Genomic DNA, 22,129 nt, shown 5'->3' on the forward strand with positions numbered 1-22,129 from the left:
TCATCCCAATTTAAAGAAAATGGTATTGATAATGGTAATTACTATATTATTTTTAACAGAAAAAAATCTGCATATGTTTAGATAAATATATATCTTCTGTGCTATTAGGTGATCCAATTACATCAGCCTAAAGCAAAACATAACAGATTATTTAAAAAAAAGCCTAATGATTAATTGCCCTTGTAAATCTAAAAGTTCTGGTACAGATGATACTTAAGAGTATAACCAGTTAATGATGGGTGTTGGTCTATGAATCAGTAAAATCATGTTGAACCAATATAGGATCACTTTTATTATTATTATTTTTCTTTTTTTTATTGATGCAAAAATTATTTCACATTGATTGTCTTACATACTCTATACTGATGACATCTGCCCTTTTTTCTACAAAGGTTTAAAATAAACTTGTATCAATTTTCTTTCTGTGTATAGAGTATGATATGCAAATATTAAAATAATGTGAGTTAAAATAAATGTGCACTTTTATATAAATTGGTTATTATTGAACACATTATTATTACCTACTAATTTAAAATGAATAACCACAGAGATAATTAAAAAATAACGATAAAAGTTACAGGACTATTACATTTTGTGAGATCCCTGTAATTCTTTAAGATTTTCAGGCTTGAAAACCCCCTTTTCTGTAATTATTCCTGTTATAAGAGATGCTGGAGTAACATCAAAAGCTGGGTTCCAACATTTTATACCTGAAAAAGAAAAAAACCTTCAATTATACCCTTTATTTAAACCAAACCAAATTCATTATCAATTTTTAAACAAACCTGGCGCAGCAATTCTTTTTCCTAAAACATCAGTCATTTCAGCATCAGGTCGTTCCTCGATCTTGATACATTTACCACACTCCATAGTAAAGTCAATTGTACTCAGGGGTGAGCAGACATAAAATGGTATGCCGTGGTAATGGCAGAGTACTGCAAGCTTTAAATATTAAAGTTAGACAACTGCTGACTTATCAGTACCAACCTGGTAAGTCCCAATTTTATTAGCAGTGTCCCCATTTGCAGCAACACGATCAGCACCGACAACCACCGCTGAAATGTTCACTTCTTTGAAAAGAGCAGCAACTGCACTATCACAAATCAAAGTGGATGGTATTTTCTCATAAACAAGTTCATAAGCAGTTAATCTTGATCCTTGCATATAAGGGCGAGTTTCTGTGCAATAGGCTCTTTCTGAAACATTAAAAAATTTAATTTATATTTTTTTAAAATTATATTTTATTACCAATTGCTTGTAATTCGTGTAGTCTTCTAATTACTCCTAATGCAGTTCCATAGCCAGCCGTAGCAAGTGTGCCAGTATTACAATGTGTTAACACATTCAATTTTTTCTTATTGTCACATGTAGATAAAATTGCATCAGCACCATATCTGCCTATTTCTTTATTCTTGAAAATATCTTCTTCCAACATAGCTTCTATTTTTGCTAATAAGCTGAGAAAAAACAAGAAGAAATAAAAAGAAAAACAAATGCTTAATTAAAAACACAAAAGATACCTGTTCTTCATAGTTTCAACATCAACTTTATCATCTTTGTTCAGTTGTTCACACAATTTTATTATACCATCGGCTTCTTTGGCCATGTTAACAGCAGTCGGGCGAGAAGTTATTTGGTATTCCAATTTTTTTGTGATTTCTTCTAGCATTTCCTGTTTCCCATTAAAATTTTTTTGACGCAATTCCACTGCCAAGCTCAAGCAACCAACAATTGCAATTGCTGGGGCCCCTCTCACCTAATAAAAACAGCATGAATCAATATCCAAATATTTTTTGCAGATTTCAATATATCTATCAAATATTGATATCCATTAAATTTTACAGAAATAGAGCATTTGCATATTTGTTTTTGAATTGTCAAAATATTTTACTTCATTGTCGAATTTTCTACCTGACATGTGATATCATATAATACATACTAATATAAATGTATATGAAAATAAAAATACTAATTCAGGGCAAGAAGGTATAGGGACCAACAACACATGCCCCATATTTGATAACAAAGGCTGATGACTTGGAGGGAAGGTGCAAAAACACAAAATGCTGCTATAAAGCGAGAAATTGTGGTCTGATTGATCAAAGTAAGTAGTATAGGCTCAATCTTTACTGCAGAGAACAGTGCTATCCTGGAAGCACTAAAATATGTAACAGATCCACCAAAACCAGAAGCAGTTATTGTCACCAACAGTCATGGCATTCTGACTGGAATCAAAGACTCATCATGACAAAAATACCCTCTTAATACTAGAAACATGTACAAGAGTATAGTTCCAAGAATAGAGCCTTGGGATATACCAGCTGAAATTGAAAGAGAAGAGGAGATAGAATTTGAAGCTTTAACACTCTGAGTTCAGTCAGACAGATAGGAGGAAATGAGATTAGTAGCAGTAAAAGAAAAACCAAAATGATGCATCAGTTTAAAACAAGCAAATTATGATTTATGGAACAAAATGCATTGAAAAAATCAAGTAGAACAAAAATAGTACGCTTATTATCTACTATCAATAGCTAGGTGATATCATCTGAGATTTGAGAAGGGCTGTCTCACAACTATAAAATTTTCGTTAGCCAGATTGAAAAGGAGATGGCATGGGAACCAATAAATAAGGCTATTTGTATTAGCAGTGTTTCTGCTCCTGTGAATCTTTTTACACATCCCAATGTTTGGATAACTTATTTTTGCTGAGGTTTGGTTCACCAGATTAGTAAGCCATTGGATACTTTGTGCCCTTGGTAGTAAACGGTTTTTATTCATATCTTCATAAATAGGATCTGCTAAGATCATCCTTAAAAAAAATTTAAACTTTCAAACCTCTCCTGAGTCCTGGCCTTGACCTAAACGTAAATGTAATAAGCTTGAAGATTGTTTTTAAATTTCTAAAGCACTTGTTACTACAGGTCTTTTAAATATAACGAAATAAGAGCACTTTTTGTAGGGAATAACTATATTTAAAAATCACTGACGTCATTGATTTAACTGACAACTTTTATACCTGACACGAAACCTGACGCCCCTCCTTAAGCCGTAATACAAGTAAGTCAACGAATATAAGCTGTAAAATCTATAGTTTTAGCGTGATGCTTATTAACTGAGCAAAATATTGACCAATCTTGCCTTAACAAGATTTGTTTTATGTAAAATGTTATGACTCACGTTCATTGATTTTATGGCGTTCCATCCGTCCGAAACGTTTTTAATTTCTGTATATTTCGAGCATTGGGGCAACAGCAGCTGGTCAAGTATTTCCAACCTTCCGTTCTTATATTTTATTGCTTGTAAAGGCATAACGAAAAGCAGCGAGTTTACTTAGAACCAACAGTACACTTCACAGGATACAAAGAAAATATGTGTGATGTGTGAACCTCACTAAGAATAATGAAGAATAAGAACGTCACTGATATACCCAATGGGTCATTTTATGTACTATATAACAGGAAATAAACATAGAAAAGAAGACAATCGAGAAAATCTTTCGGTTGCCTTTTAGTCAACCAATAATGGATTGGTTATGACAAACCTTCGCAGGCAATATTATAGCAAAACTAAAACCAGCACCATGTAATTCTCAGCAAATTAATATTGGTCACTGTATTAAATTCGCTAATTTCGTGGTCTGCTTGACCAATTAATACATTACAATTAATTAAGGTTTTTAGTTGACATAAAAAAGTCAATGCACGAGCGGGATTCGAACCCACGATCTTCTGCTAGATACGCCGCTGTTCTACCACTTGAGCTATCGTGACCTCGATCCACTCGGACACCAACTTCCCATCTCAACTCCACCTTTGGTCACTGTGCTGAATAAAAAATAGTTGATCAGTTATTCCTTTATGTAGCTTACTGTATTGGTGTCTTTTGTGGCTTGGCATAATCTCCTCTGTGAGTTTGGATTACCTCTCCATGACCACACGTCAGAAGGTCTAGGATGGCACAAACTGCAGTCATATACAACTAGAATCTATCTAGTCATCTCACAATTATAGATAATGGCAGGTGCCATCTACAGCTAAGATGGGATATAACAGATCTGGCTTAATGTTAAATAACAACATTCGATGAAAGCTAAATTCAACATATTTAATGTTATTTCTGTGCTGTTCTGAGCATCCCTTTGGGGATACCAACATTATAACATTGAGAAATTTGTGGAATTTTTTAAATCAAAAAGCATTTGGGCCACCCATTCTCAATTCCTAGCAATATGTTGTATTGTGAGACATCCTATTGATGGTATCTGCACTGAAGCTTCACTTTAATATCCTGAAAATTCTTAATTCCCTGATTCCCATATTACAATTATAATTACTGCTCATGAGTTAAATAAAACATCTGGTTATCCACGGGCAAACTCTTTTTTTCAAATATTACTCCCCACACTTATGCACAGAATGGAAACATAAAGCCTAAACTTACAAGAGAGTAGACAGTCCCAGTAATCAAGTACCAATCTCTAATATCAAAAACATATTGCTAATACATATATAAATACCATTATATAAACAGATTGCTTTGACCTAAAAGCTTGCTGTTTTTTTTAAATTGTTGTTTGTATAAATTGGTTTATACCCTGGCATACTAGTCAGGATTATAACGAAGATTTCCTCTAGTTTATTCATTTATCATTTAAGGCAAAATTAAATTGTACAAAAGATGGTGAAATATCACTACAAATAAATGGCACTTTTTATTTTTATTTTTTAAAAACTTACATAATAAAAAGTCACATCAAAATAAAGTAATTCCTGTCATACAGGAGGGCTTAACTTCCAATTAGCCATTTTTGGGTGTCATGGACAAGGGGACAAACTACTTTGCAATGGGATTTGAACCTAGAACTGCAAGCAATGCTGACAAATACAAATTGGCCATTGAAGTCTCCTAACTTATACAATAATTACTTGTTAATTGACTATATTCATTTCCTTACAAATTGAAGCTTGAACCTGATTTGACAGTTTTACAGAATGTTGATTGCTTTCATACTGATTCCACTTGGTGTTCCTTTTTGAATTTGGAGGTACATATACCATGATGTCTTGTCTTCTATAATTGTACCTAAATTTATTGCCACCAATTGATTGTTTCCCTTTTTTTAAGTCCATACTAGATTTAATCAAATTGTTAATTTTGTGATGAACAGTTTTTCATATTACCCTGGTATTTTTTCCTGGTTTTCCTCATTACTGGAGGATTTGAGTTTTCGCACATTGCATTTGTTATGCTGATGGCTTAGTGTGGCTTTCTAGTTCAGCAAAAATGTGCAAGTATTTTTGAGATCATGAATGGTATTACACACCCCAAAGATTTATTGTTATTTATAGGAAAATGCTACTCAGAATATATGAAATTATATTTGGTATTAAATAATATCTAATCACACAAATTCCACAAGTTAGGTTAGTTTTCCTTGTGTTTTAATTTTTAGTTTATTTATTTAGTTGAAATTTTAAGAGAAGGCTTAATCAGCTGAAAAGAAAAAAAATATAAATACATTTATTGAAAATAAAAAGTGAACAGTAAATCAAGCCTTATAAATTATTTTTTAATTTTTTATATTACTTCCACCATTGACACTAAATGTCAGTCTCTTAGTAAATAACATTGTTACAGCTTATCTGTGCTTTTTGTTTTCATAACATTCAAATTTTAAATAAGTCAAAGTAAAAAACTAATTTCATTGCAAAAATAAGTGCAGGTTTTAGTTTCAATACATTTACAATAATTATTACAATAATACAATAATTAATGATATTTTAAATAAGTTTTATTATATTTTTCCTTACAAGTCTGATCTTCATTATTATTTATAGTTAAATTAAGAGTATTTGAAAATAAACTACATCTAAGATATTTGCATACCATTCTTCTTTGTTTTATATTGAATTAATATACTTTAATGATTCAGTCTGATTAAGATCTAATAACCTCAACACAGTTTACCAAAGATATAATTTTATAACTTCATACATGAATCAATTTTTTATCAAATAGTAAAGTTTTGTGTAAATATTTTAACATAACTTAACTTCAAATGTGCAATTAAACCAGTTTCAATACCTTTTATAATTAAAGATAAACCTTTTATCTTCAATATTATTTATTTTTAGATTAAGTGCATTTAAAACAATTACATCTATGATATTTTCATACCATTCTTCTTTGTTTTATGGTGAATTAATATACTTTAATGATTCAGTCCAATTAAGACATATTAATCTCAATCCAGTTTACAAAAGATATCATTTTCTATATACTTGCATCAATTCTTGATAAAATAGTGAATTCATTTTCAAATGACAGTAACTTTTTTTTTAATTATTAATACTTATTCTTTTCCTAAAGAGTTTTCTACGAAAGGCACTATAACAGTCATTAAGCTAAATTCTATCCATAAATAATTAATACAATAATGAATATATACAGACAGATTTATATTTCTTTCTATTAAAAAGTAGAATGTATGAACATTTCTAACAAATCCTTTTTAAAAAGATGGTTCCTACTCACATTAAGTTGTTTCACAACTTAATAACTTAATGTGAGTAGGAACCATCTTTTTAAAAAGGACTGATCACCGCACTCACTCCATCATTCATAATTTCTATTTCTAACAAATAGTTAAAAACAAAATCTACTCTTTAAATTGTGATCTGGTGATTTACATGAAAAAGTTTTGTTAATTGAGATCACAAAACTTCATGTTTAATAGTACAGTTTTAAAAAACTTTAACATGGATAATGACTATGTTACAATAATGAAATATTCTGTGAAAAATTCAAAACCATTCAACCAAGTTTTAGAAAAACATTTTGAGCACTAAGTTTAAGATTACTGTTCATCATTTGTTTCATTACGCTTATCCTGTTCAATGTGGGCTGTTGGTGAAGAGCTCCTGGAATGAGGAAAGCTAGCTACATCATAACTTATCGCTAGCGACTGGGTAGATCCTGAATTTTCTCCCATTGTCAGGTTGGTTGGAGTGAGAAACCCACTTGCAACAAAAATTATATATTTGTACATATTAAATATGAAACATGTTTTTACTTAATGCTGTCATTGTGAAGTTGTTGATTTGTCATTAAAGTTAGTATGTAAAATATTATGGTGTAATTATAAATGAAATACCTCGTGTTGTGGGTAGTTACAGGTGGCAATGGTGAAGACTGAGGGGGTGGGCCATAACTGAGAGAGCTCCTGTTACTGTGTGGACATTGCGGAGTAGGAAAATTATCTCCATTCTCCAACTGCTGCCCACAAACCAGGGAGCTCCTTTTGCTCAGCGCTGAAAGTAAACAATGAAAAATAAAACAATTTAAACAAGAATTTGACAGGCAAACTTACATAGGATATGTGCATGACTAGACGATATGGGGTAGAAATCACCATGTAGTGGACAATGGAATGTGAGGCTTTTGTTCTTGTTCCTCCTTGCAAGAAGAAAGAGCCCGAGCCCAGCTAATAGCATGGCCAACCCTATGGCCAGACAACAGGGTCCTAAGACCCGCAAGTTGCTAGTAAGGTTGACCCTGTCAGCATACTGTTCTGGGTCCTCATCATTTTCAGGCCCACGATATGAAGCAACTATAACAAAGTTTTATTTTAACTTAATGTAATATTCTCTATTATTCTGTTTTGTGTGAATAGCTAAAATTGAAAATTTACATTGTTTCGACACTGATCACTTTACCGGTCGCCTATTCTCACTTGTTTATGTTTCAGAAAAATTAACAAGTAAGAATAACCAGACCCTATAAACTGATCAGTGTCGATAAGTTCAACATGTTCAATCCATCCACTTGCAGACCAACAAACACCATTTTATACTATTATAGCTGATGAGATCGAGAAAACAAGTAATGTAAATAAGTTTGTTTATAAAATTCTAAAGCTGCTACAGCTCTTTTTAAATATTAACGAAATTAAAGCATTTTTTGTAATGAAGAACTGCATTTGCAAAGTAATTCATGACGTCATTCATTTAACTGACAACTTTTATACCTGACACGAAACCTGACGCCCCTCCTTAAGCCGTAATACAAGTTAAGTCAACGAAAATAAGCTGTAAAATCTATAGTTTTAGCGTGATGTTTATTAACGGGGCAAAATGTTGACCAATCTTGCCTTAACATTTATTTGTTTTATGTAAAATGTTATGACTCCGTTGATTGATTTATTGATGCAGATCAAAAAACTACCAACTTTAAATAAAAGAGTGTATAAAATAAGCATTAGAAAATGTATTTGTATTGGAAATTCTTCAATATATATTTTTCTTTAGTTATTTTTAGTCTTTAAGGACGTTATTAATTTATAGAAGAATTCAAGCAAAAATTTGAGCATATGAAATCTTAAGCTTTTCTAATATTATTTTACGTTCAAAAATCGGGGTGAATGATATCTCTGTAAGAAATTAAAACGCTTAAATTTCAAGGGCGTAAAAAGTTATTCCAAAGACAGTGAAAAATGGAGGCATAATGGAAGGCATTGACGCCCTAAAGAATGAATTCAGCTGAATAACGTCAAGTCTGAATCAATAAAATGTCTTATAAATGTCTTCTTTTTATTCAGATGCTTTTTTAGTACCACTTACAGCAGAGCAAAATATTACATTTTGCCCTTGAACTTTTAAGAAATCGATTATGGTAATAAGAAAACTGCTGTTAAGCTCGTAAATTCAAGAACATTGTTGCAACGATATGACCAATTGAATTTGCGCAATACCACTTTCAAAATTATTCCCGTTTAAAAAGACCGACATGGAAAAATTTATTCATGAAGAACGCAAAGAAAATGTGCGTCTAAAAGCAAAAATTTTCGGAATGTAGCTTTATTTAACAAGCTTCTTTTGCTTACATTATGAATGATTATTGTTAGAAGTTTCTTCATTCCAGCATATTTCACACTTCCTTCGTGGACAATTGAGTGTCAAATTTTATTTTTATCACTTACTTGTAAGTACGGTGCCGACTATGAAGAAGAGTGCACCGAAGATGGGGAGAACGATCTGGCAGCTGGAAGCAACAGCGACCCCGGCGACGATCACCGATGCGTCTTGCTTCCTACGTGCCGTAGCCTTCGGGCATCTTCCGTCCTCAGTACCCCTGAAACGGCCCCTTAACTCAATCTTTGAATAGTTTTATTTCAAAAATAGTAAAATAGGTCGAAGAAGCGATAGACGGAAAAGTGACCGTTGCCCAGTATTAGCGAATATAAACTTACAATTATCCAATAAACCTATTATTTGATAGATACCTATCATCACATCAAACCACCGATAAACAGTATTAATACTACTCATCAGACTGCTACTTTAGACCTCTTCTAAAACATCACTTCAAAAATATCCAAACACTGAAGATGGCGAAATGCCGAAACACGTTTGAATTAACAAAAATCAATGAAGATAGGCAGACCAGGATGGTAAATTAGGTATAGGTAAATTTCAAACAATAGGTTTATTATCCCATAGACCACAGGAGGAAATCTCACAAGTTAGTCAATAAAGTTGGGAAGGTAGTGAGAATGAACACAAACAGCTCTTTGTTATTTATGATATATTTTATTTATCTTTAAATTAATAGATCAATTATGACGACCAAACACATATATTTATGTTTAAAGTTTATGAAGAACAAGTAAAAATGATTGTAGGTATGATAATAGAATTTTGATGTGACGAGTAACGGGATATGTTTGATTGTCTAATGACTGTACTGCTCTTTTGAATGCCAATAAATAAAAGAGTTTTTGAAAATTTCAGCCATTTTTGTAGAATTTGTAATTTGGTTTTCTTTGATCACCCTGGTCTGCATATTCTGGTTTGGTATGTCAGACGCTTTTCGTCATCCTCAGTGTTGTCTAAGTGTTATTTCGCCAATAATGTCCCTGTTACGTCAGTTGTTGTTTTATGTTATTCATCATCTCGTTGTTTTTTATGCAATTTTTTGAGCTGATTGATGTAATCAATTTACATGCGTATAATATGCCTGTATAACGCTAAAGTTTTCGTGTTTATCCTTTATCTCTCCCCTCGTCATGGTGGTTTTGGTCATTTATTTCAAGTATATATATTTTTTTTTCAACTTTTGGGACAGAAGATGAAATTGAAAATACATCAAAAACCGAAATGTATTGGGATCTCATAATGTAACAGGCTAACCAAAGATGGCCTGAATAAATATTTGAGGCCATTTGAAGAATAGCACTCTGGCCCGCTTGTTTTCGCTTTTTTCCTCAAGTCACAAGTGCGAATGGAATAGCAACTGAAAATTTTGATGTAAAATTTAAACAATAGTGTCGTTTGCTTTCCGATTGAAGTGTTAAAGAGCGTTTATTTCACAATTGACTTTATAAACTTAAACCATTGTCTTTTATTTGGAATGCCACTATCAAAATAAAGACATAATCTCTTGAAATAAATAAAGATATCGTTTCGATTAGTAAAAAAAGGATCAAATGCTTGTTTGATATGGTTTATATGGTTTATTTCATATTTACAACAAAAGCCAGCTCGGGCCGAATAAAGATTCAACGACCCCCATTTAATTTTAAGCTGAATCACGAAAGCAGCTGTGTATGAGTGAAACACAAAAATAAATGTTTAACATAAATATTCCGGACTCGAAACATACCAGCATTGTTGTACGCTCGGCCTTCCCGGATGAGTCTTCACAGTCGGGTCCAATCTCATTTATGTCACGATTTGGAAGACGCCATCACTCATCCCAGCAATTCGACGAATTCATTGTCGACATTTCCGTCTTTCTCGACGGAGGAAAACTAGCAGTCGGACATCCCTGGGGAACTGTTTGCTCACCGTGGCTAGCAGTCTCTGCCAATCGTTATATCGACTCGCCCCCTCGGCCCCTGTCGTTCACTGCCACTAGTTCTCACTTTGCACCGGTACATGCACTATTATTAAACAATTTTACTTGTGCGAAACGGATTTTTAAACAATATTCGACCTACCTGAAATGTCAATTATTAAAAAAAATCAAAAGCCAACCTCAATCCAAATTCAGAACTTTCCCTTCCCGATTTCTAATTGATTTACCCTAATGTTAAAGGGAAAAGTGAGACAAAATGTAAATATATTCTTAAATAAAACTGCAATAGTAGATCAAAAGAACAAAGAACAAACATCTAGGATAGGGGAAATTCCAGTTACCTTACTTAGCTTAATTCAATACTAGACCTATATGCTAGTTTTATGATACTTTCCTGCTATCAAGGCATCGTAGTAATAAGTGTAATATAAAGAACAAATTGTTTATGATATTATTAGAATACCAAGTTCAATAATCCCAAGTTTCATAAAAGTATCATGATTAGTTTATGAGACATTAAAAAGAAATAATAAAACAATGTACTCCTGAAGTAGATTTCTGTCTTTCTAGATTTTCTATATTGAAAAAAAAATCTACGATAAACAAACACGATTCTTTTTAAATCTTATTAATCTCAAGCAAGCGCAAAGTTAGGTCAAGTACAGTGTTAGCTCTTACAATACTCGAAATTCTCGTACTTTATACTTCAACCAAGGAATATAAGTTAGTACTTTATTACGGCATTTATAGAATTTTAACTTTAAAAAAAGTTTTCAACAAGACAAAACCCTAAGGATAAAATCCCTAATCTACGGATAAAAATCGTAAGAAAAACCCTAAGGCGTAGGCGGGGCTTAAACGAAAGAGTTCTTCACTCTCCTAACCTGTACACTAAGTTCAAGTCCCCAATTTGTCGAACTGACTTACTGCTTAGCCCACACCGTTCAAAGAAATTCATTCAAAAACATATTTTGCTTGTTTTATAGGGAGGCGATGTTCGATCGTGATGTCAAACCCCATGAGGGGCAGCATACATGCATTGGTCTAACCACTACTTTTTACAGGAGAAGTTTGTTTCCTGGGGTCAGTTTGGAGATTCTGCACAGTAAGGGTAACTGAAATTGCAGATTTGTTAAAGTTAGCTAGCTTACTGTCAAAAATTACCCCAAGGTACTTAACAGACCATGGTATTATCCGACCCCCGAAGACATGTCGATACTACACAAGCCTGCGCTGGAAAAGAAGATGGCCTCCATTTTTGTGGGGTTTATTTTAATCCTCCATTTGTTACGGGACTTGTCAATACAAGACATGGCTTTTGTAAGTCTGCTGGCTATTGCATCCATTCTCCGGGACGAAGTGTAGCAACGTCGTCAGAGTACAGCATAAGTTAATAAAGAGATAAAACAGCCTGAAGGGGGGCGTCTATTTCTACCGTCGGTAAAGTTGTTTTGACTTATTATGTGATTTATTATATTATGATTATTTAGATATCGTGAGATGCGGTCTGGTGTGACGTAGGTTTTAGAAAAACATTTTCTTTATTATGCCAACGTTTCGATCTTTATTGAGATCATCTTCAGGTCCTGGGATTTATAGGCCCTGAAGATGATCTCAATAAAGATCGAAACGTTGGCATGATAAAGAAAATGTTTTTCTAAAACCTACGTCACACCAGACCGCATCTCACGATCTCTGAATAATCATTGACTAACGGTCACTAAACACCACACACGTATAGAAAAACATTTTCTTCATCGTGCCACGTTTCGATCTTTATTGAGATCATCTTCGGGGCCAGGGATATATAAACATTGTTTAAATTTACAAATACATATACGATATGTCTATGAATTTATCGGGATCCCGGTGTCCGAGTGGATCAAGGTCACGATAGCTCAAGTGGTAGAGCAGCGGCGTATCTAGCCGAAGATCGTGGGTTCGAATCCCGCTCGTGCCATTAACTTTTTTCATCTCAACTAAAAACCTTAATTAATTGTAATGTATTAATTGGTCAAGCGGACCACGAAATTAGTGAATTTAATGAATTAAAATGAAGTACACTTCACTAATGCTCTCCGTGGCCATTTCATTTGTCGTCGAGAATCCAATCCGATTACACATTTGAAAAATGGCAAAAAGGAGGGAAAACTCATCAGGTGGGGTTGAGATAAGAAGTTGGTGTCCGAGTGGATCGAGGTCACGATAGCTCAAGTGGTAGAGCAGCGGCGTATCTAGCCGAAGATCGTGGGTTCGAATCCTGCTCGTGCCATTAACTTTTTTCATCTCAACTAAAAACCTTAATTAATTACAATGTAGAACTTTTAGGTTTGATCAAAGTATTTGTACTCACACAGTGTGCTTTCTGTGTAGATGTGTCACCGTTGTGAGACGTGTTAACGAGAAAATAATCTAATATGTAATAATCATTACGTAACGGTCAGTAAATATTACATATACACAATAATATTTAACCTATAAGAATCTTGATAAATAAAAAGAGATGTATAAAAAAAGAAGAAAACTTACTGAGTTATATCTTCTGAGGAGAGGACTACGCTGAAAACGATCGCCGGTTTTATAGAAAGGAACGCAATTTTGGAGTGAAACGGCCAAAAATAAAAATAAAAACCTCTTTTAAAAAGATTCGATGGATGAGATTTAGAATTTTGATCCAGTACTTTGATTAATTTCTCCCGGGGAAAAAGTTAAAATTCAAAACAACAATGATAGATTTCTATCGACCGATGCTAATCCCAAAATCTCGAAATAAAGAGACAAATTATGTTTTGTAAATTTCTTGCGTGAAATTTCGTCCTTCTGGCACCGTGTTTTAACACTTTGAATTGAAAGCGGTTCAACCGTACTGTTCGCTTTAGTCATCCCTGATAAAGCCATTATCTTGAGTTATAAATATTTCAACTTTTAAACATCCTTAAAACGTATAATCCGCCTCAATACGTTGATGTCAACGGCACGAGGACAACGGGCTACTTCATAATTTTTTTTATGAGTTTTGCCGCAATTTGATCGACCCTAGTCGCTGCATGGATTGTGTTTTATCTCTTATTGTTCTTAGTTTCCAAGTTTAGGAAATCACACAGACCCATCACTGAAAATGGCCAAAAGCCGGACATGCAGAATCAGCAAAACCAATGATCGAAAAAGACCAAACATTACTCCGCGCACCCCAAGAGGAATCTTACAATTGTTTATTGATTTGTATCCAGTGTTTTATTATCACTACTACTGAATTCGGCAAACTCAACTTGTAATTGCGTTACGTCAAACCATCTAAACGAAAAGCAGGTCATCAGCCAACGGCGAACTTCCTACATAGTTAATACGGCCAATTTCTTTCTGTAGATCCCCATTATTAAAAGGTTCACGGCTTTTCAACGAGTCATCAAAAATTCCATCCGTTACTATTTTTAGTATCGCTCGAAAGGCAACGAACTCTAGCTTTTCAAACTATAGTTCCATGACAAATCGATAGTTTAATAACAATACATTTCTTATATTTACTGAATACTTATTCGGTTCCACTGAGAATATGATAAATACCTTCCGTGAATTTAATTTCTGTTTAGTAACACAAGAAAAGACAACAACCACTTTTCGTATCTTAGATTAAGATCATTTCCTTTGTTACCTGATTAAATCCTCTATGATTGCTACCATGTCCACGCAGACCCATGATAATCTCATAAATGATTATGGTGTGAAAATACAATCAGTCTTCTTTCTTCTGGGCCCGCTGGTTCCTTAAGAAAGAGGGTAGCCAGAAGCAGGCGTTCAGAAGTCTCAAGAACACCCAGGCGGTGAAGGCGAGCGCTATGTACAGGAGGGAAGTGGTTACCATACGCCAGACGTCGACACGTACCTGTTGCTCTTTCATCACAGCATCTGCGAGCAAAACTTAGAATATGAAGGGTTCCAATCTTCTTAGAGGTCATTAGACAGGTGAAAAAAAGTAGATTAAATGCTGGGTTCACCGAGCTTTCGGCAACTTATAGTGCCAACATCAGGACTTGCCCAAGAATGAAGACAAAAATTAACATGGAAAAACTATTGTAAAAGCGTTTTGGGTTTAAGGTTATAGAGCACATGGCCAGCATACTACATTTTTGACGGTGAAAACAGACATCTCGCTAAAAATCCATATGACTAGAGGTCCAACTATCTTTTTTCTGACTAGCATTTTCTTACAGGTACATTTGTGATCACAGAGAATACATTTAAAACTAAAATTACAGCTATGTACAGAAGCTATTTACAAAGGATTAAAATTAATGAGAGAGAGAGAAAGAGAGAGAGTGAGAGAGAGAGAGCGACGATCTCCGTCGCCTCCGGTTGGAGACTGCTTAGTTTCTCTTTATTAATTTTAATCCTTTGTATATACTTTTTTAAAAAGCTGTAATTTTAGTTTTAAATAATTCTATGTGAGCACAAATGTATCTGTAAGAAAAAGGTAGTCAGAACAAAAAATAGTTGGACCTCTTCTCATAAGGATTTTTAGCGAGTTGTTTTTTTTCACCGTTAAAAATGTAGTATGCTGGCCATGTGCTCCATTACCTTAAACTCAAAACGCCTTTTCAATAGTTTTTCCATGTTAATTGTTGTCTTCGTTCTTGGGAAAGCCCTGACGATGGCACTATAAGTTGCCGAAAGCTCGGTGAACCCAGCATTTAGTCTACATTTTTCACCTGTCTACTCTACGAAGATTGGAACCCTACATAGATTATCTGCAGGTCAATCAACAAACATTATAACAGGAATATTAACAAACCGAAGCCTAAGGCTAATAAGTTTGACGATTTCTGAACAGACGATTAACTTTTAATAACCTAGTCAAATTTAAATGGAAGGCACAGCTTGGGAAATAAGCAATGAAACATCGATGTGCCCACTTTTCAGATACTTGAGCTGAATAATCAAAGCTCAAAATATCAAAATAAGCTCAATCTGACACATTTTTCTCCTGCTTTTTTTAGGTCATTATAAACATATCTTTATTTGGTAAAAAATATACAAACGTATCACTTTTGCTTTGAGAAGTATGAACAATGGATATATTCAAGGTATTTATGTGATTAAACATGAAATTTTCTTTTAAAAAAATCATTACAATAAAATCGCTTTCATTTCAATTAGACAATTTTTAACAACAAGTGACTAGTATTATTCATTTGGCCACCTTTCTGATGATTTTTTAATTGCAAAATTGTCTTGAAATGAATAAGAATTGCAGCAATAACAGTAAATGATCTGCTCTACTTCTTAAATGAAACGAGTCAATTGAGGTGATTTAAAAAAAGTAGGAAAATATAAAATATAAGCCAGAAGGTTTTAGTTTTTGGAGAATGCCAAACCCCGCGTCCTAATCATCATCATCGAGGGGTTTCAACTAATGACCACGGTGACATAATAATCCTTCTATATCTCACGAGTACCTTATAATTAACTATACAACAAAGCTTTAACGCGTTTGGGTCTCGTCAGCTTTATTCACCGGACCTATCACCATCAGTCTTTCACGCCTCTGCAAACATCGCAATTCGAATGCTACCAAAATCCATAAAAGGTTTAGATGAAGAAAATTACACTCGGAAGATGGCAAACGGCAGTGTAACGATAAATTTACTGGTCTATTTGTCCATTGTCCATATTATTTTTATTATTATTACATAGTTTTATTACTCTGTTAGCCTTTGAGTCCAAATACACTAAGAAAATAAATTAGTTTAAAAAAATATGCAAAAACCAGTGTAACTTATTTAAACATAAAGTTAACAAAATGATTACATTGTCAAAATGTACAACAATGGAGTGTTAAACTTCTAGATGTGGGATAAGACGCATACTGGTCCGCCAGTTCTTGCTGTGTTTGAATCATACTACGCCCAACTTAATTCACAAGTGGTTTTACCATTGGCCTATGCTATTTTTATTTAAAAACATTATTTCAGAGACCATTGTTCTTATAAAAGACTGAATTATTTAATGTACTAATTTTCATCGATTTGTAATTGGGGAAAAATCAATTCTTTAGACGTAAGACGTTCCGAAGTATTTTCAAACTTTTGGTTGTTGTAATTAACATCGAAGAACAAAAATAAAAAATATTTGTTTATATATTATTTTTTTATTGATGTATTGAAATTTTGCAGCTTGATAACTTCGATAAACTTCCAAGCACTTGCATGAAGTTAAACTTAAAATGGATTAGTTTAAGTCTGCGATGATGGAATCATGTCAGATCATCCTTGTCTGCTTATTGTCGCTATTTAATGCATATTGTCAGTTTGCTTGTCAGAAACAACAGATTATGATTGGTCTGTGCGGAAAAAGACGAAATCGTCTTACATACAAAACCAGTGAAAACAAGCAGTCAAAGATGTTGAAGATGATCAATTTATTATTAATAAATGGGTTCATTTATAAAGACCAAGACCATTTCAGGAAGTGATAATTTTTAACTTTTCATTTGTCATTAAACAAAAACGTCTATCTAAAAATATAATTTTATAAAATATCAATACACTTAATTACACGCGTCTCGTGAAAATGGTTGCCCTTTCATTAATTACGTTTGAATTTATAGGGAGGGAAAAGCAATAAATCGTTATTTTCCGTTAAAAATGGTTTTCCCAGATCAGACAGCACGAGCATAATTTGTGGACACGGCTTTGGTCAACTGGTCAATATGTACTTTGACCTATATAAAGAAAATTAAATGTCTAAACGGCGATAATTTTTGTTTATGGATTTACCGTAGGTCTCATTTATTTTATTAATACATTCGGGATTTTCTTAGATCAAAAGAAAAAAATTGTATTTTTTAAACTTTTTTGAATAGTAATTTTATAATATAAAAAAAATCGTCACGTTACACTCAGAAACGTGTTTCAAGTTTTTTTAAAATAAATTGATTGATAATTGATTAAGATCAATGCCCAGTCGGTAAAATTAGCCACGGATAGTCACGATAACGGAAAAAAACGAATCAGACAAAATTATTCTTTGATCATTATCTAAGGGGTAAATAAATAACAATATTTTTATATTGACCTTAATTGTTTGTTACTGAAAAACAAAAAATACAACGCATTACCACCTGTCCTTTGTTGCTATTGTTTTCGCTATATTAATCCACCTAAACCACATAAAGTAATAAAGTTAATTTCATCATTATGTTTACAAATTCGGGTTTAGTTAAATTACCTTTTGGTTTAATTAAATGAACTAATTAATATAATTTTGTTTGGTTTGAACAAAACTTTAAAACGTAACCACGAAAATTTTGTTTGCTTTAACGTTTTTATAAAGCGTAACCAGGACGATTTCCTTGATTTTAACAAAGTTTATAACGTAACCACAACAATTTGTTTCATATGAATAAAATTTTAAAAGTAACCGCGGCAATTTCGTTTGATACGAATGAAATTTTGAAACGAACCACGAAAATTTTGTTTGGCTTTAACGTTTTTTTATAAATCGTTACGAAACAATTTTGTTTGGTTATAACAAAGTTTATAACAACCACGACAATTTCGTTTGGCTTTACAAAGATTTTAATGTAACCGCGACAATTTCGTTTGATACGAATGAAATTTTAAAACGTAACTATGACAATTTCGTTTGACTTTAAGGCTTTAAAACGTAACCACGACAATTTCGTTTGGTATGAATCAAATTTTATAATGAAACTATGACAATTTCGTTTGATATGAATAAAATTTTAAAATGTAACCACGACAATTTCGTTTGATACGAATAAAATTTTAAAACGTAACTACGACAATTTCGTTTAACTTTAAGGCTTTAAAACGTAACCACGACAATTTCGTTTGATACGAATGCAATTTTAAAACGTAACTACGACAATTTCGTTTGGTATGAATAAAATTTTAAAATGTAACCACGACAATTTCGTTTGATACGAATAAAATTTTAAGAAGTAACCATGACAATTTCGTTTGATACGAATGAAATTTTAAAATGTAACCATGCAAATTTTATTTGACTTTAACCAAGTTTATAACGGAATCACGACAATTTCGTTTGACTTTAAGGCTTTAAAACGTAACCATGACAATTTCGTTTGATACGAATAAAATTTTAAAATGTAACCATGACAATTTCGTTTGATACGAATAAAATTTTAAAACGTAACTACGACAATTTCGTTTAACTGTAAGGCTTTAAAACGTAACCACGACAATTTCGTTTGATACGAATGCAATTTTAAAACGTAACTACGACAATTTCGTTTGACTTTAAGGCTTTAAACGTAACCACGACAATTTCGTTTCGTATGAATAAAATTTCATAATGAAACTATGACAATTTCGTTTGATATGAATAAAATTTTAAAATGTAACCACGACAATTTCGTTTGATACGAATAAAATTTTAAAATGTAATCATGACAACTTCGTATGAGTTTAACAAAATTTATAACGTAACCACGACAATTTCGTTAATACGAATAAAATTTTAAAATGTAACCATGACAATTTCGTTTGATACGAATGAAATTTTAAAACGTAACCAGGACAATTTTATTTGACTTTAAGGCATTAAAACGTAACCACGACAATTTCGTTTCATACGAATAGAATTTTAAAATGTAACCATGACAATTTCGTTTGATACGAATGAAATTTTAAAACGTAACCATGACAATTTTATTTGACTTTAAGGCGTAATTAAAACGTAGCCACGACAATTTCGTTTAATACGAATAGAATTTTAAAATGTAACCTTGACAATTTAGTTTTATACGAATAAAGTTTTAAAATGTAATCATGACAATTTCGTATTACTTTTTTTTTTTAACAAAGTTTATAACGAACAGAGAACAAGAGAACAGCCCGGCGATCCGTATCCATATACGCCAACATATTTTATTTTCACAAGTAGAAAATATTTCAAAATTATTGGACCTTCGTTGTAGGTAATGGAATGTGAATAATATAGTTCATTAGAGATTTGTCAACAGAAACAGATTTAGTTTAGTGATTAATACATACTTGTTCCTTCTCAAAAGTGTCATTAACTTCCTATAAGTTCTTGAACATCTGTCTGACATGTTGAAATTTAATTAATTTCCCCTGATTCTAAGGATAATCCGTCTTATATATAATATATTTAAATAATTTTTTTGAAAAATGTGTACCATGATCTTGACTAGTGAATCCTGAAGAATGGGGTTGTTCGATTGTTCCCGAACTAACATAAATTAGTACAAATAATTTATCATCCTTAATCTGGTGCAAAGGATAATAAAATGCCATAATTAAAAAAATATTAATGATGAAAATTAAAACCTTAAAGTTTAGGCTAAAATTGAAATAATAATTACAAAATATTGGCTTTGAAATAAAAATTACAAAATGGAGGATGCTCATAAATAATAAATTGTTGTGATCATCAATTATATGTTGTTGTTTTCACATTTTTACTAACAACTAAGGTGCGCTTTAACAAGTAGTTTCCATAATATTTCTACCTGGGCAAATTATCGATCGGTTTTCAGAGCGGCCGGTTCGTAAAACATGCACTTATGCTGAGAGGACACTGGACATTTGTCAAGCAAGAAATGAAATCGATGGCTACATGCGCGTTAACCGGACGTTACAAAACAATATCGACTGGTAATCAAACATTAATTCAACTGCGTCATTTGTCTCAACGGCTGAAATAGACACGGAGGCCCTCGTGAGTCTTTAATGGGCGGTTTCGTACAGACTCGCCAATTATACGCATCTCCATTTCAAGCCTTGGGCCAAATCAACGACCCTTCGACGGACGAACAATTTGTTGACCATCTGCAAACAATCAATAACGATTTGTCGTCAAACTTCCTCTTCTGCCATTCTTTTCCCATTGCGACAACGCGAAAAACATTGGAAAAAATTCATTGGACACACCAAAAATTATACAAGAAAGAAAGGATCATTTCTAAGAAATCTTGTACCTACAAAGCGAAAAAGGTTTTCCTTTTTAATTTATATGACTCAAAACCTAACAAAACATTCAGTCAAATTGAAAAATATTCAATTTCAGAAATTATCTAGAGAAAAAAACCAAACAAGCAAATAGAGCAACATCATAGGGTATACCCATCTATTAAAAATCCATTAAGTGACTAATGTTATGGTCAAAGTTCTCACAGTTCAATAACTCGAAGGGCCAAGTTTTGTACAAATAATGACAACAAACATTTTAGCAAAATCAATTACTGTTGAGGAATGAATAAGCACAGTTTGAATAAACTACAGGCTATCACATAATTTATGTACTGATGAATATTGATGACTATGTTGCAGATATCATAGCCTTGACCTATTCTCTACAGGGCTTAACATTTCATTAATAAATGTTTACAAAAACATTAATATTTCCTCATCAAACGGCCTACTTTAAAAAATTATTATTTATTATAAATTGTTAATTTTTATAGTCAATATAATGAAGAGTAGTTTACAATGTTGTATTTTGTATTTTGTCCTCCTCTCAGTAAGGCACATAAAATTTAATTAGCAGTATCAATTCGCTGCTCTAACCAGTTGAGCTATCGTGACTTCTATCTTTCTGCTATATTTTCAAATGTGTAATCAGGATTTGAGTCTCAGCAACTTATGAAGTGGCCATGGGGAGTTGGTGTCTGAGGGGATCGAAGTGGTTAGAGCAGCGGCGTATTGAGCCGAAGGTCATGGGTTCGAATCCCACTAGTGTCACTAATTTTCATCTCAACCAAAAATCTTAGATAAAAATAATAATTAATTGGAATTACTATTACTCCTTATCATACAGTTAAACACATTAAAAATTATTACAAATTGTTAATTTTTATAGAGAGTGAAGAATAATGAAGTTGCTGTGAACTTGGTAGTACATACTTTTTTATAACTTAATTATTCCATAACTTTATTAAACATATTAATTCATATACATAGCCGTCATAAAAGCAAGTCCATGAAAAATAATATGGTTAATTATGACTATTAAACATGTATGGATTAAAAATATTTATAATTTTTTTAAAATGCTATAAACTATTTGTTCCAGTTATGACTTGGGAAAAAGAAGAAAAGGCACATAAAAACAATGGAGTACACAGTATTAAATATAATATCAAAAACAAAAATATCACTAAAATAAGTACTAAACTTTTGTTTATAGAGACAATCGTTTTGTTAATTGAAGACTAATTTTGGTGCAGGTGATTTTTCCTTAAGTGCAAGGTTTATTCATGGGTTCTGCGATT

At 32.6% G+C, this 22,129-nt stretch overlaps 2 protein-coding genes and 1 long non-coding RNA gene across 6 annotated transcripts; 1 reads left to right on the forward strand and 2 right to left on the reverse strand.

Annotated features, from left to right (window-relative positions):
• Positions 1-268: 268 nt before the first annotated feature.
• Positions 269-3,406, reverse strand: LOC106669665 (methylthioribose-1-phosphate isomerase). The gene is made up of 6 exons (XM_014399297.1): positions 3,178-3,406; positions 1,521-1,756; positions 1,249-1,457; positions 988-1,196; positions 786-942; positions 269-710 (listed from the first exon to the last, which is right to left on the reverse strand). The coding sequence occupies exons 1-6, from the start codon at positions 3,307-3,309 to the stop codon at positions 586-588; spliced, it is 1,068 nt and encodes a 355-aa protein (XP_014254783.1). The 5' UTR covers positions 3,310-3,406; the 3' UTR covers positions 269-585.
• LOC112126167 lies at positions 2,836-7,451 on the forward strand. Its single transcript, XR_002909819.1, has 3 exons — positions 2,836-3,057; positions 7,170-7,316; positions 7,374-7,451. It is a non-coding gene; the product is annotated as an uncharacterized LOC112126167 (long non-coding RNA).
• On the reverse strand, positions 6,587-20,493 carry LOC106669667. 4 transcript variants are annotated; one of them, XM_014399299.2, is made up of 6 exons: positions 20,369-20,493; positions 14,507-14,760; positions 8,978-9,141; positions 7,370-7,609; positions 7,154-7,310; positions 6,587-7,019 (listed from the first exon to the last, which is right to left on the reverse strand). In XM_014399299.2, the coding sequence occupies exons 2-6, from the start codon at positions 14,560-14,562 to the stop codon at positions 6,857-6,859; spliced, it is 780 nt and encodes a 259-aa protein (XP_014254785.1). In that variant the 5' UTR covers positions 14,563-14,760; positions 20,369-20,493; the 3' UTR covers positions 6,587-6,856. The 4 variants fall into 4 exon arrangements, with proteins under 4 accessions (XP_014254785.1, XP_014254788.1, XP_014254787.1 ...); XM_014399302.2 differs by having other exon boundaries at positions 8,978-9,129; positions 20,369-20,490; XM_014399301.2 differs by lacking the exons at positions 14,507-14,760; positions 20,369-20,493 and adding exons at positions 10,660-10,939; positions 13,384-13,458 and having other exon boundaries at positions 8,978-9,129.
• Between the last annotated feature and the right edge of the window lie 1,636 nt (positions 20,494-22,129).

Source organism: Cimex lectularius, unplaced genomic scaffold (genome assembly GCF_000648675.2).
Source record: "Cimex lectularius strain Harlan isolate CLEC.00 unplaced genomic scaffold, Clec_2.1 scaffold8, whole genome shotgun sequence".
NCBI classification, from domain to species: domain Eukaryota; kingdom Metazoa; phylum Arthropoda; class Insecta; order Hemiptera; family Cimicidae; genus Cimex; species Cimex lectularius.

Bases quoted from the DNA above. Each gene is read 5' to 3' on its own strand.
- LOC106669665 (XM_014399297.1), bottom strand. From the start codon at position 3,309: ATGCCTTTACAAGCAATAAAATATAAGAACGGAAGGTTGGAAATACTT. The intron at 1,458-1,520 runs GTATCTTTTGTG...GTTTTTTCTCAG, and splicing joins GTTGAAACTATGAAGAACAG to CTTATTAGCAAAAATAGAAG. The intron at 1,197-1,248 runs GTAATAAAATAT...TTAATGTTTCAG, and splicing joins ACACGAATTACAAGCAATTG to AAAGAGCCTATTGCACAGAA.
- LOC106669667 (XM_014399299.2), bottom strand. From the start codon at position 14,562: ATGAGATTATCATGGGTCTGCGTGGACATGGTAGCAATCATAGAGGAT. The intron at 9,142-14,506 runs GTAACAAAGGAA...GATTGAGTTAAG, and splicing joins ATCATAGAGGATTTAATCAG to GGGCCGTTTCAGGGGTACTG. The intron at 7,020-7,153 runs GTATTTCATTTA...TTTTGTTGCAAG, and splicing joins GTAACTACCCACAACACGAG to TGGGTTTCTCACTCCAACCA.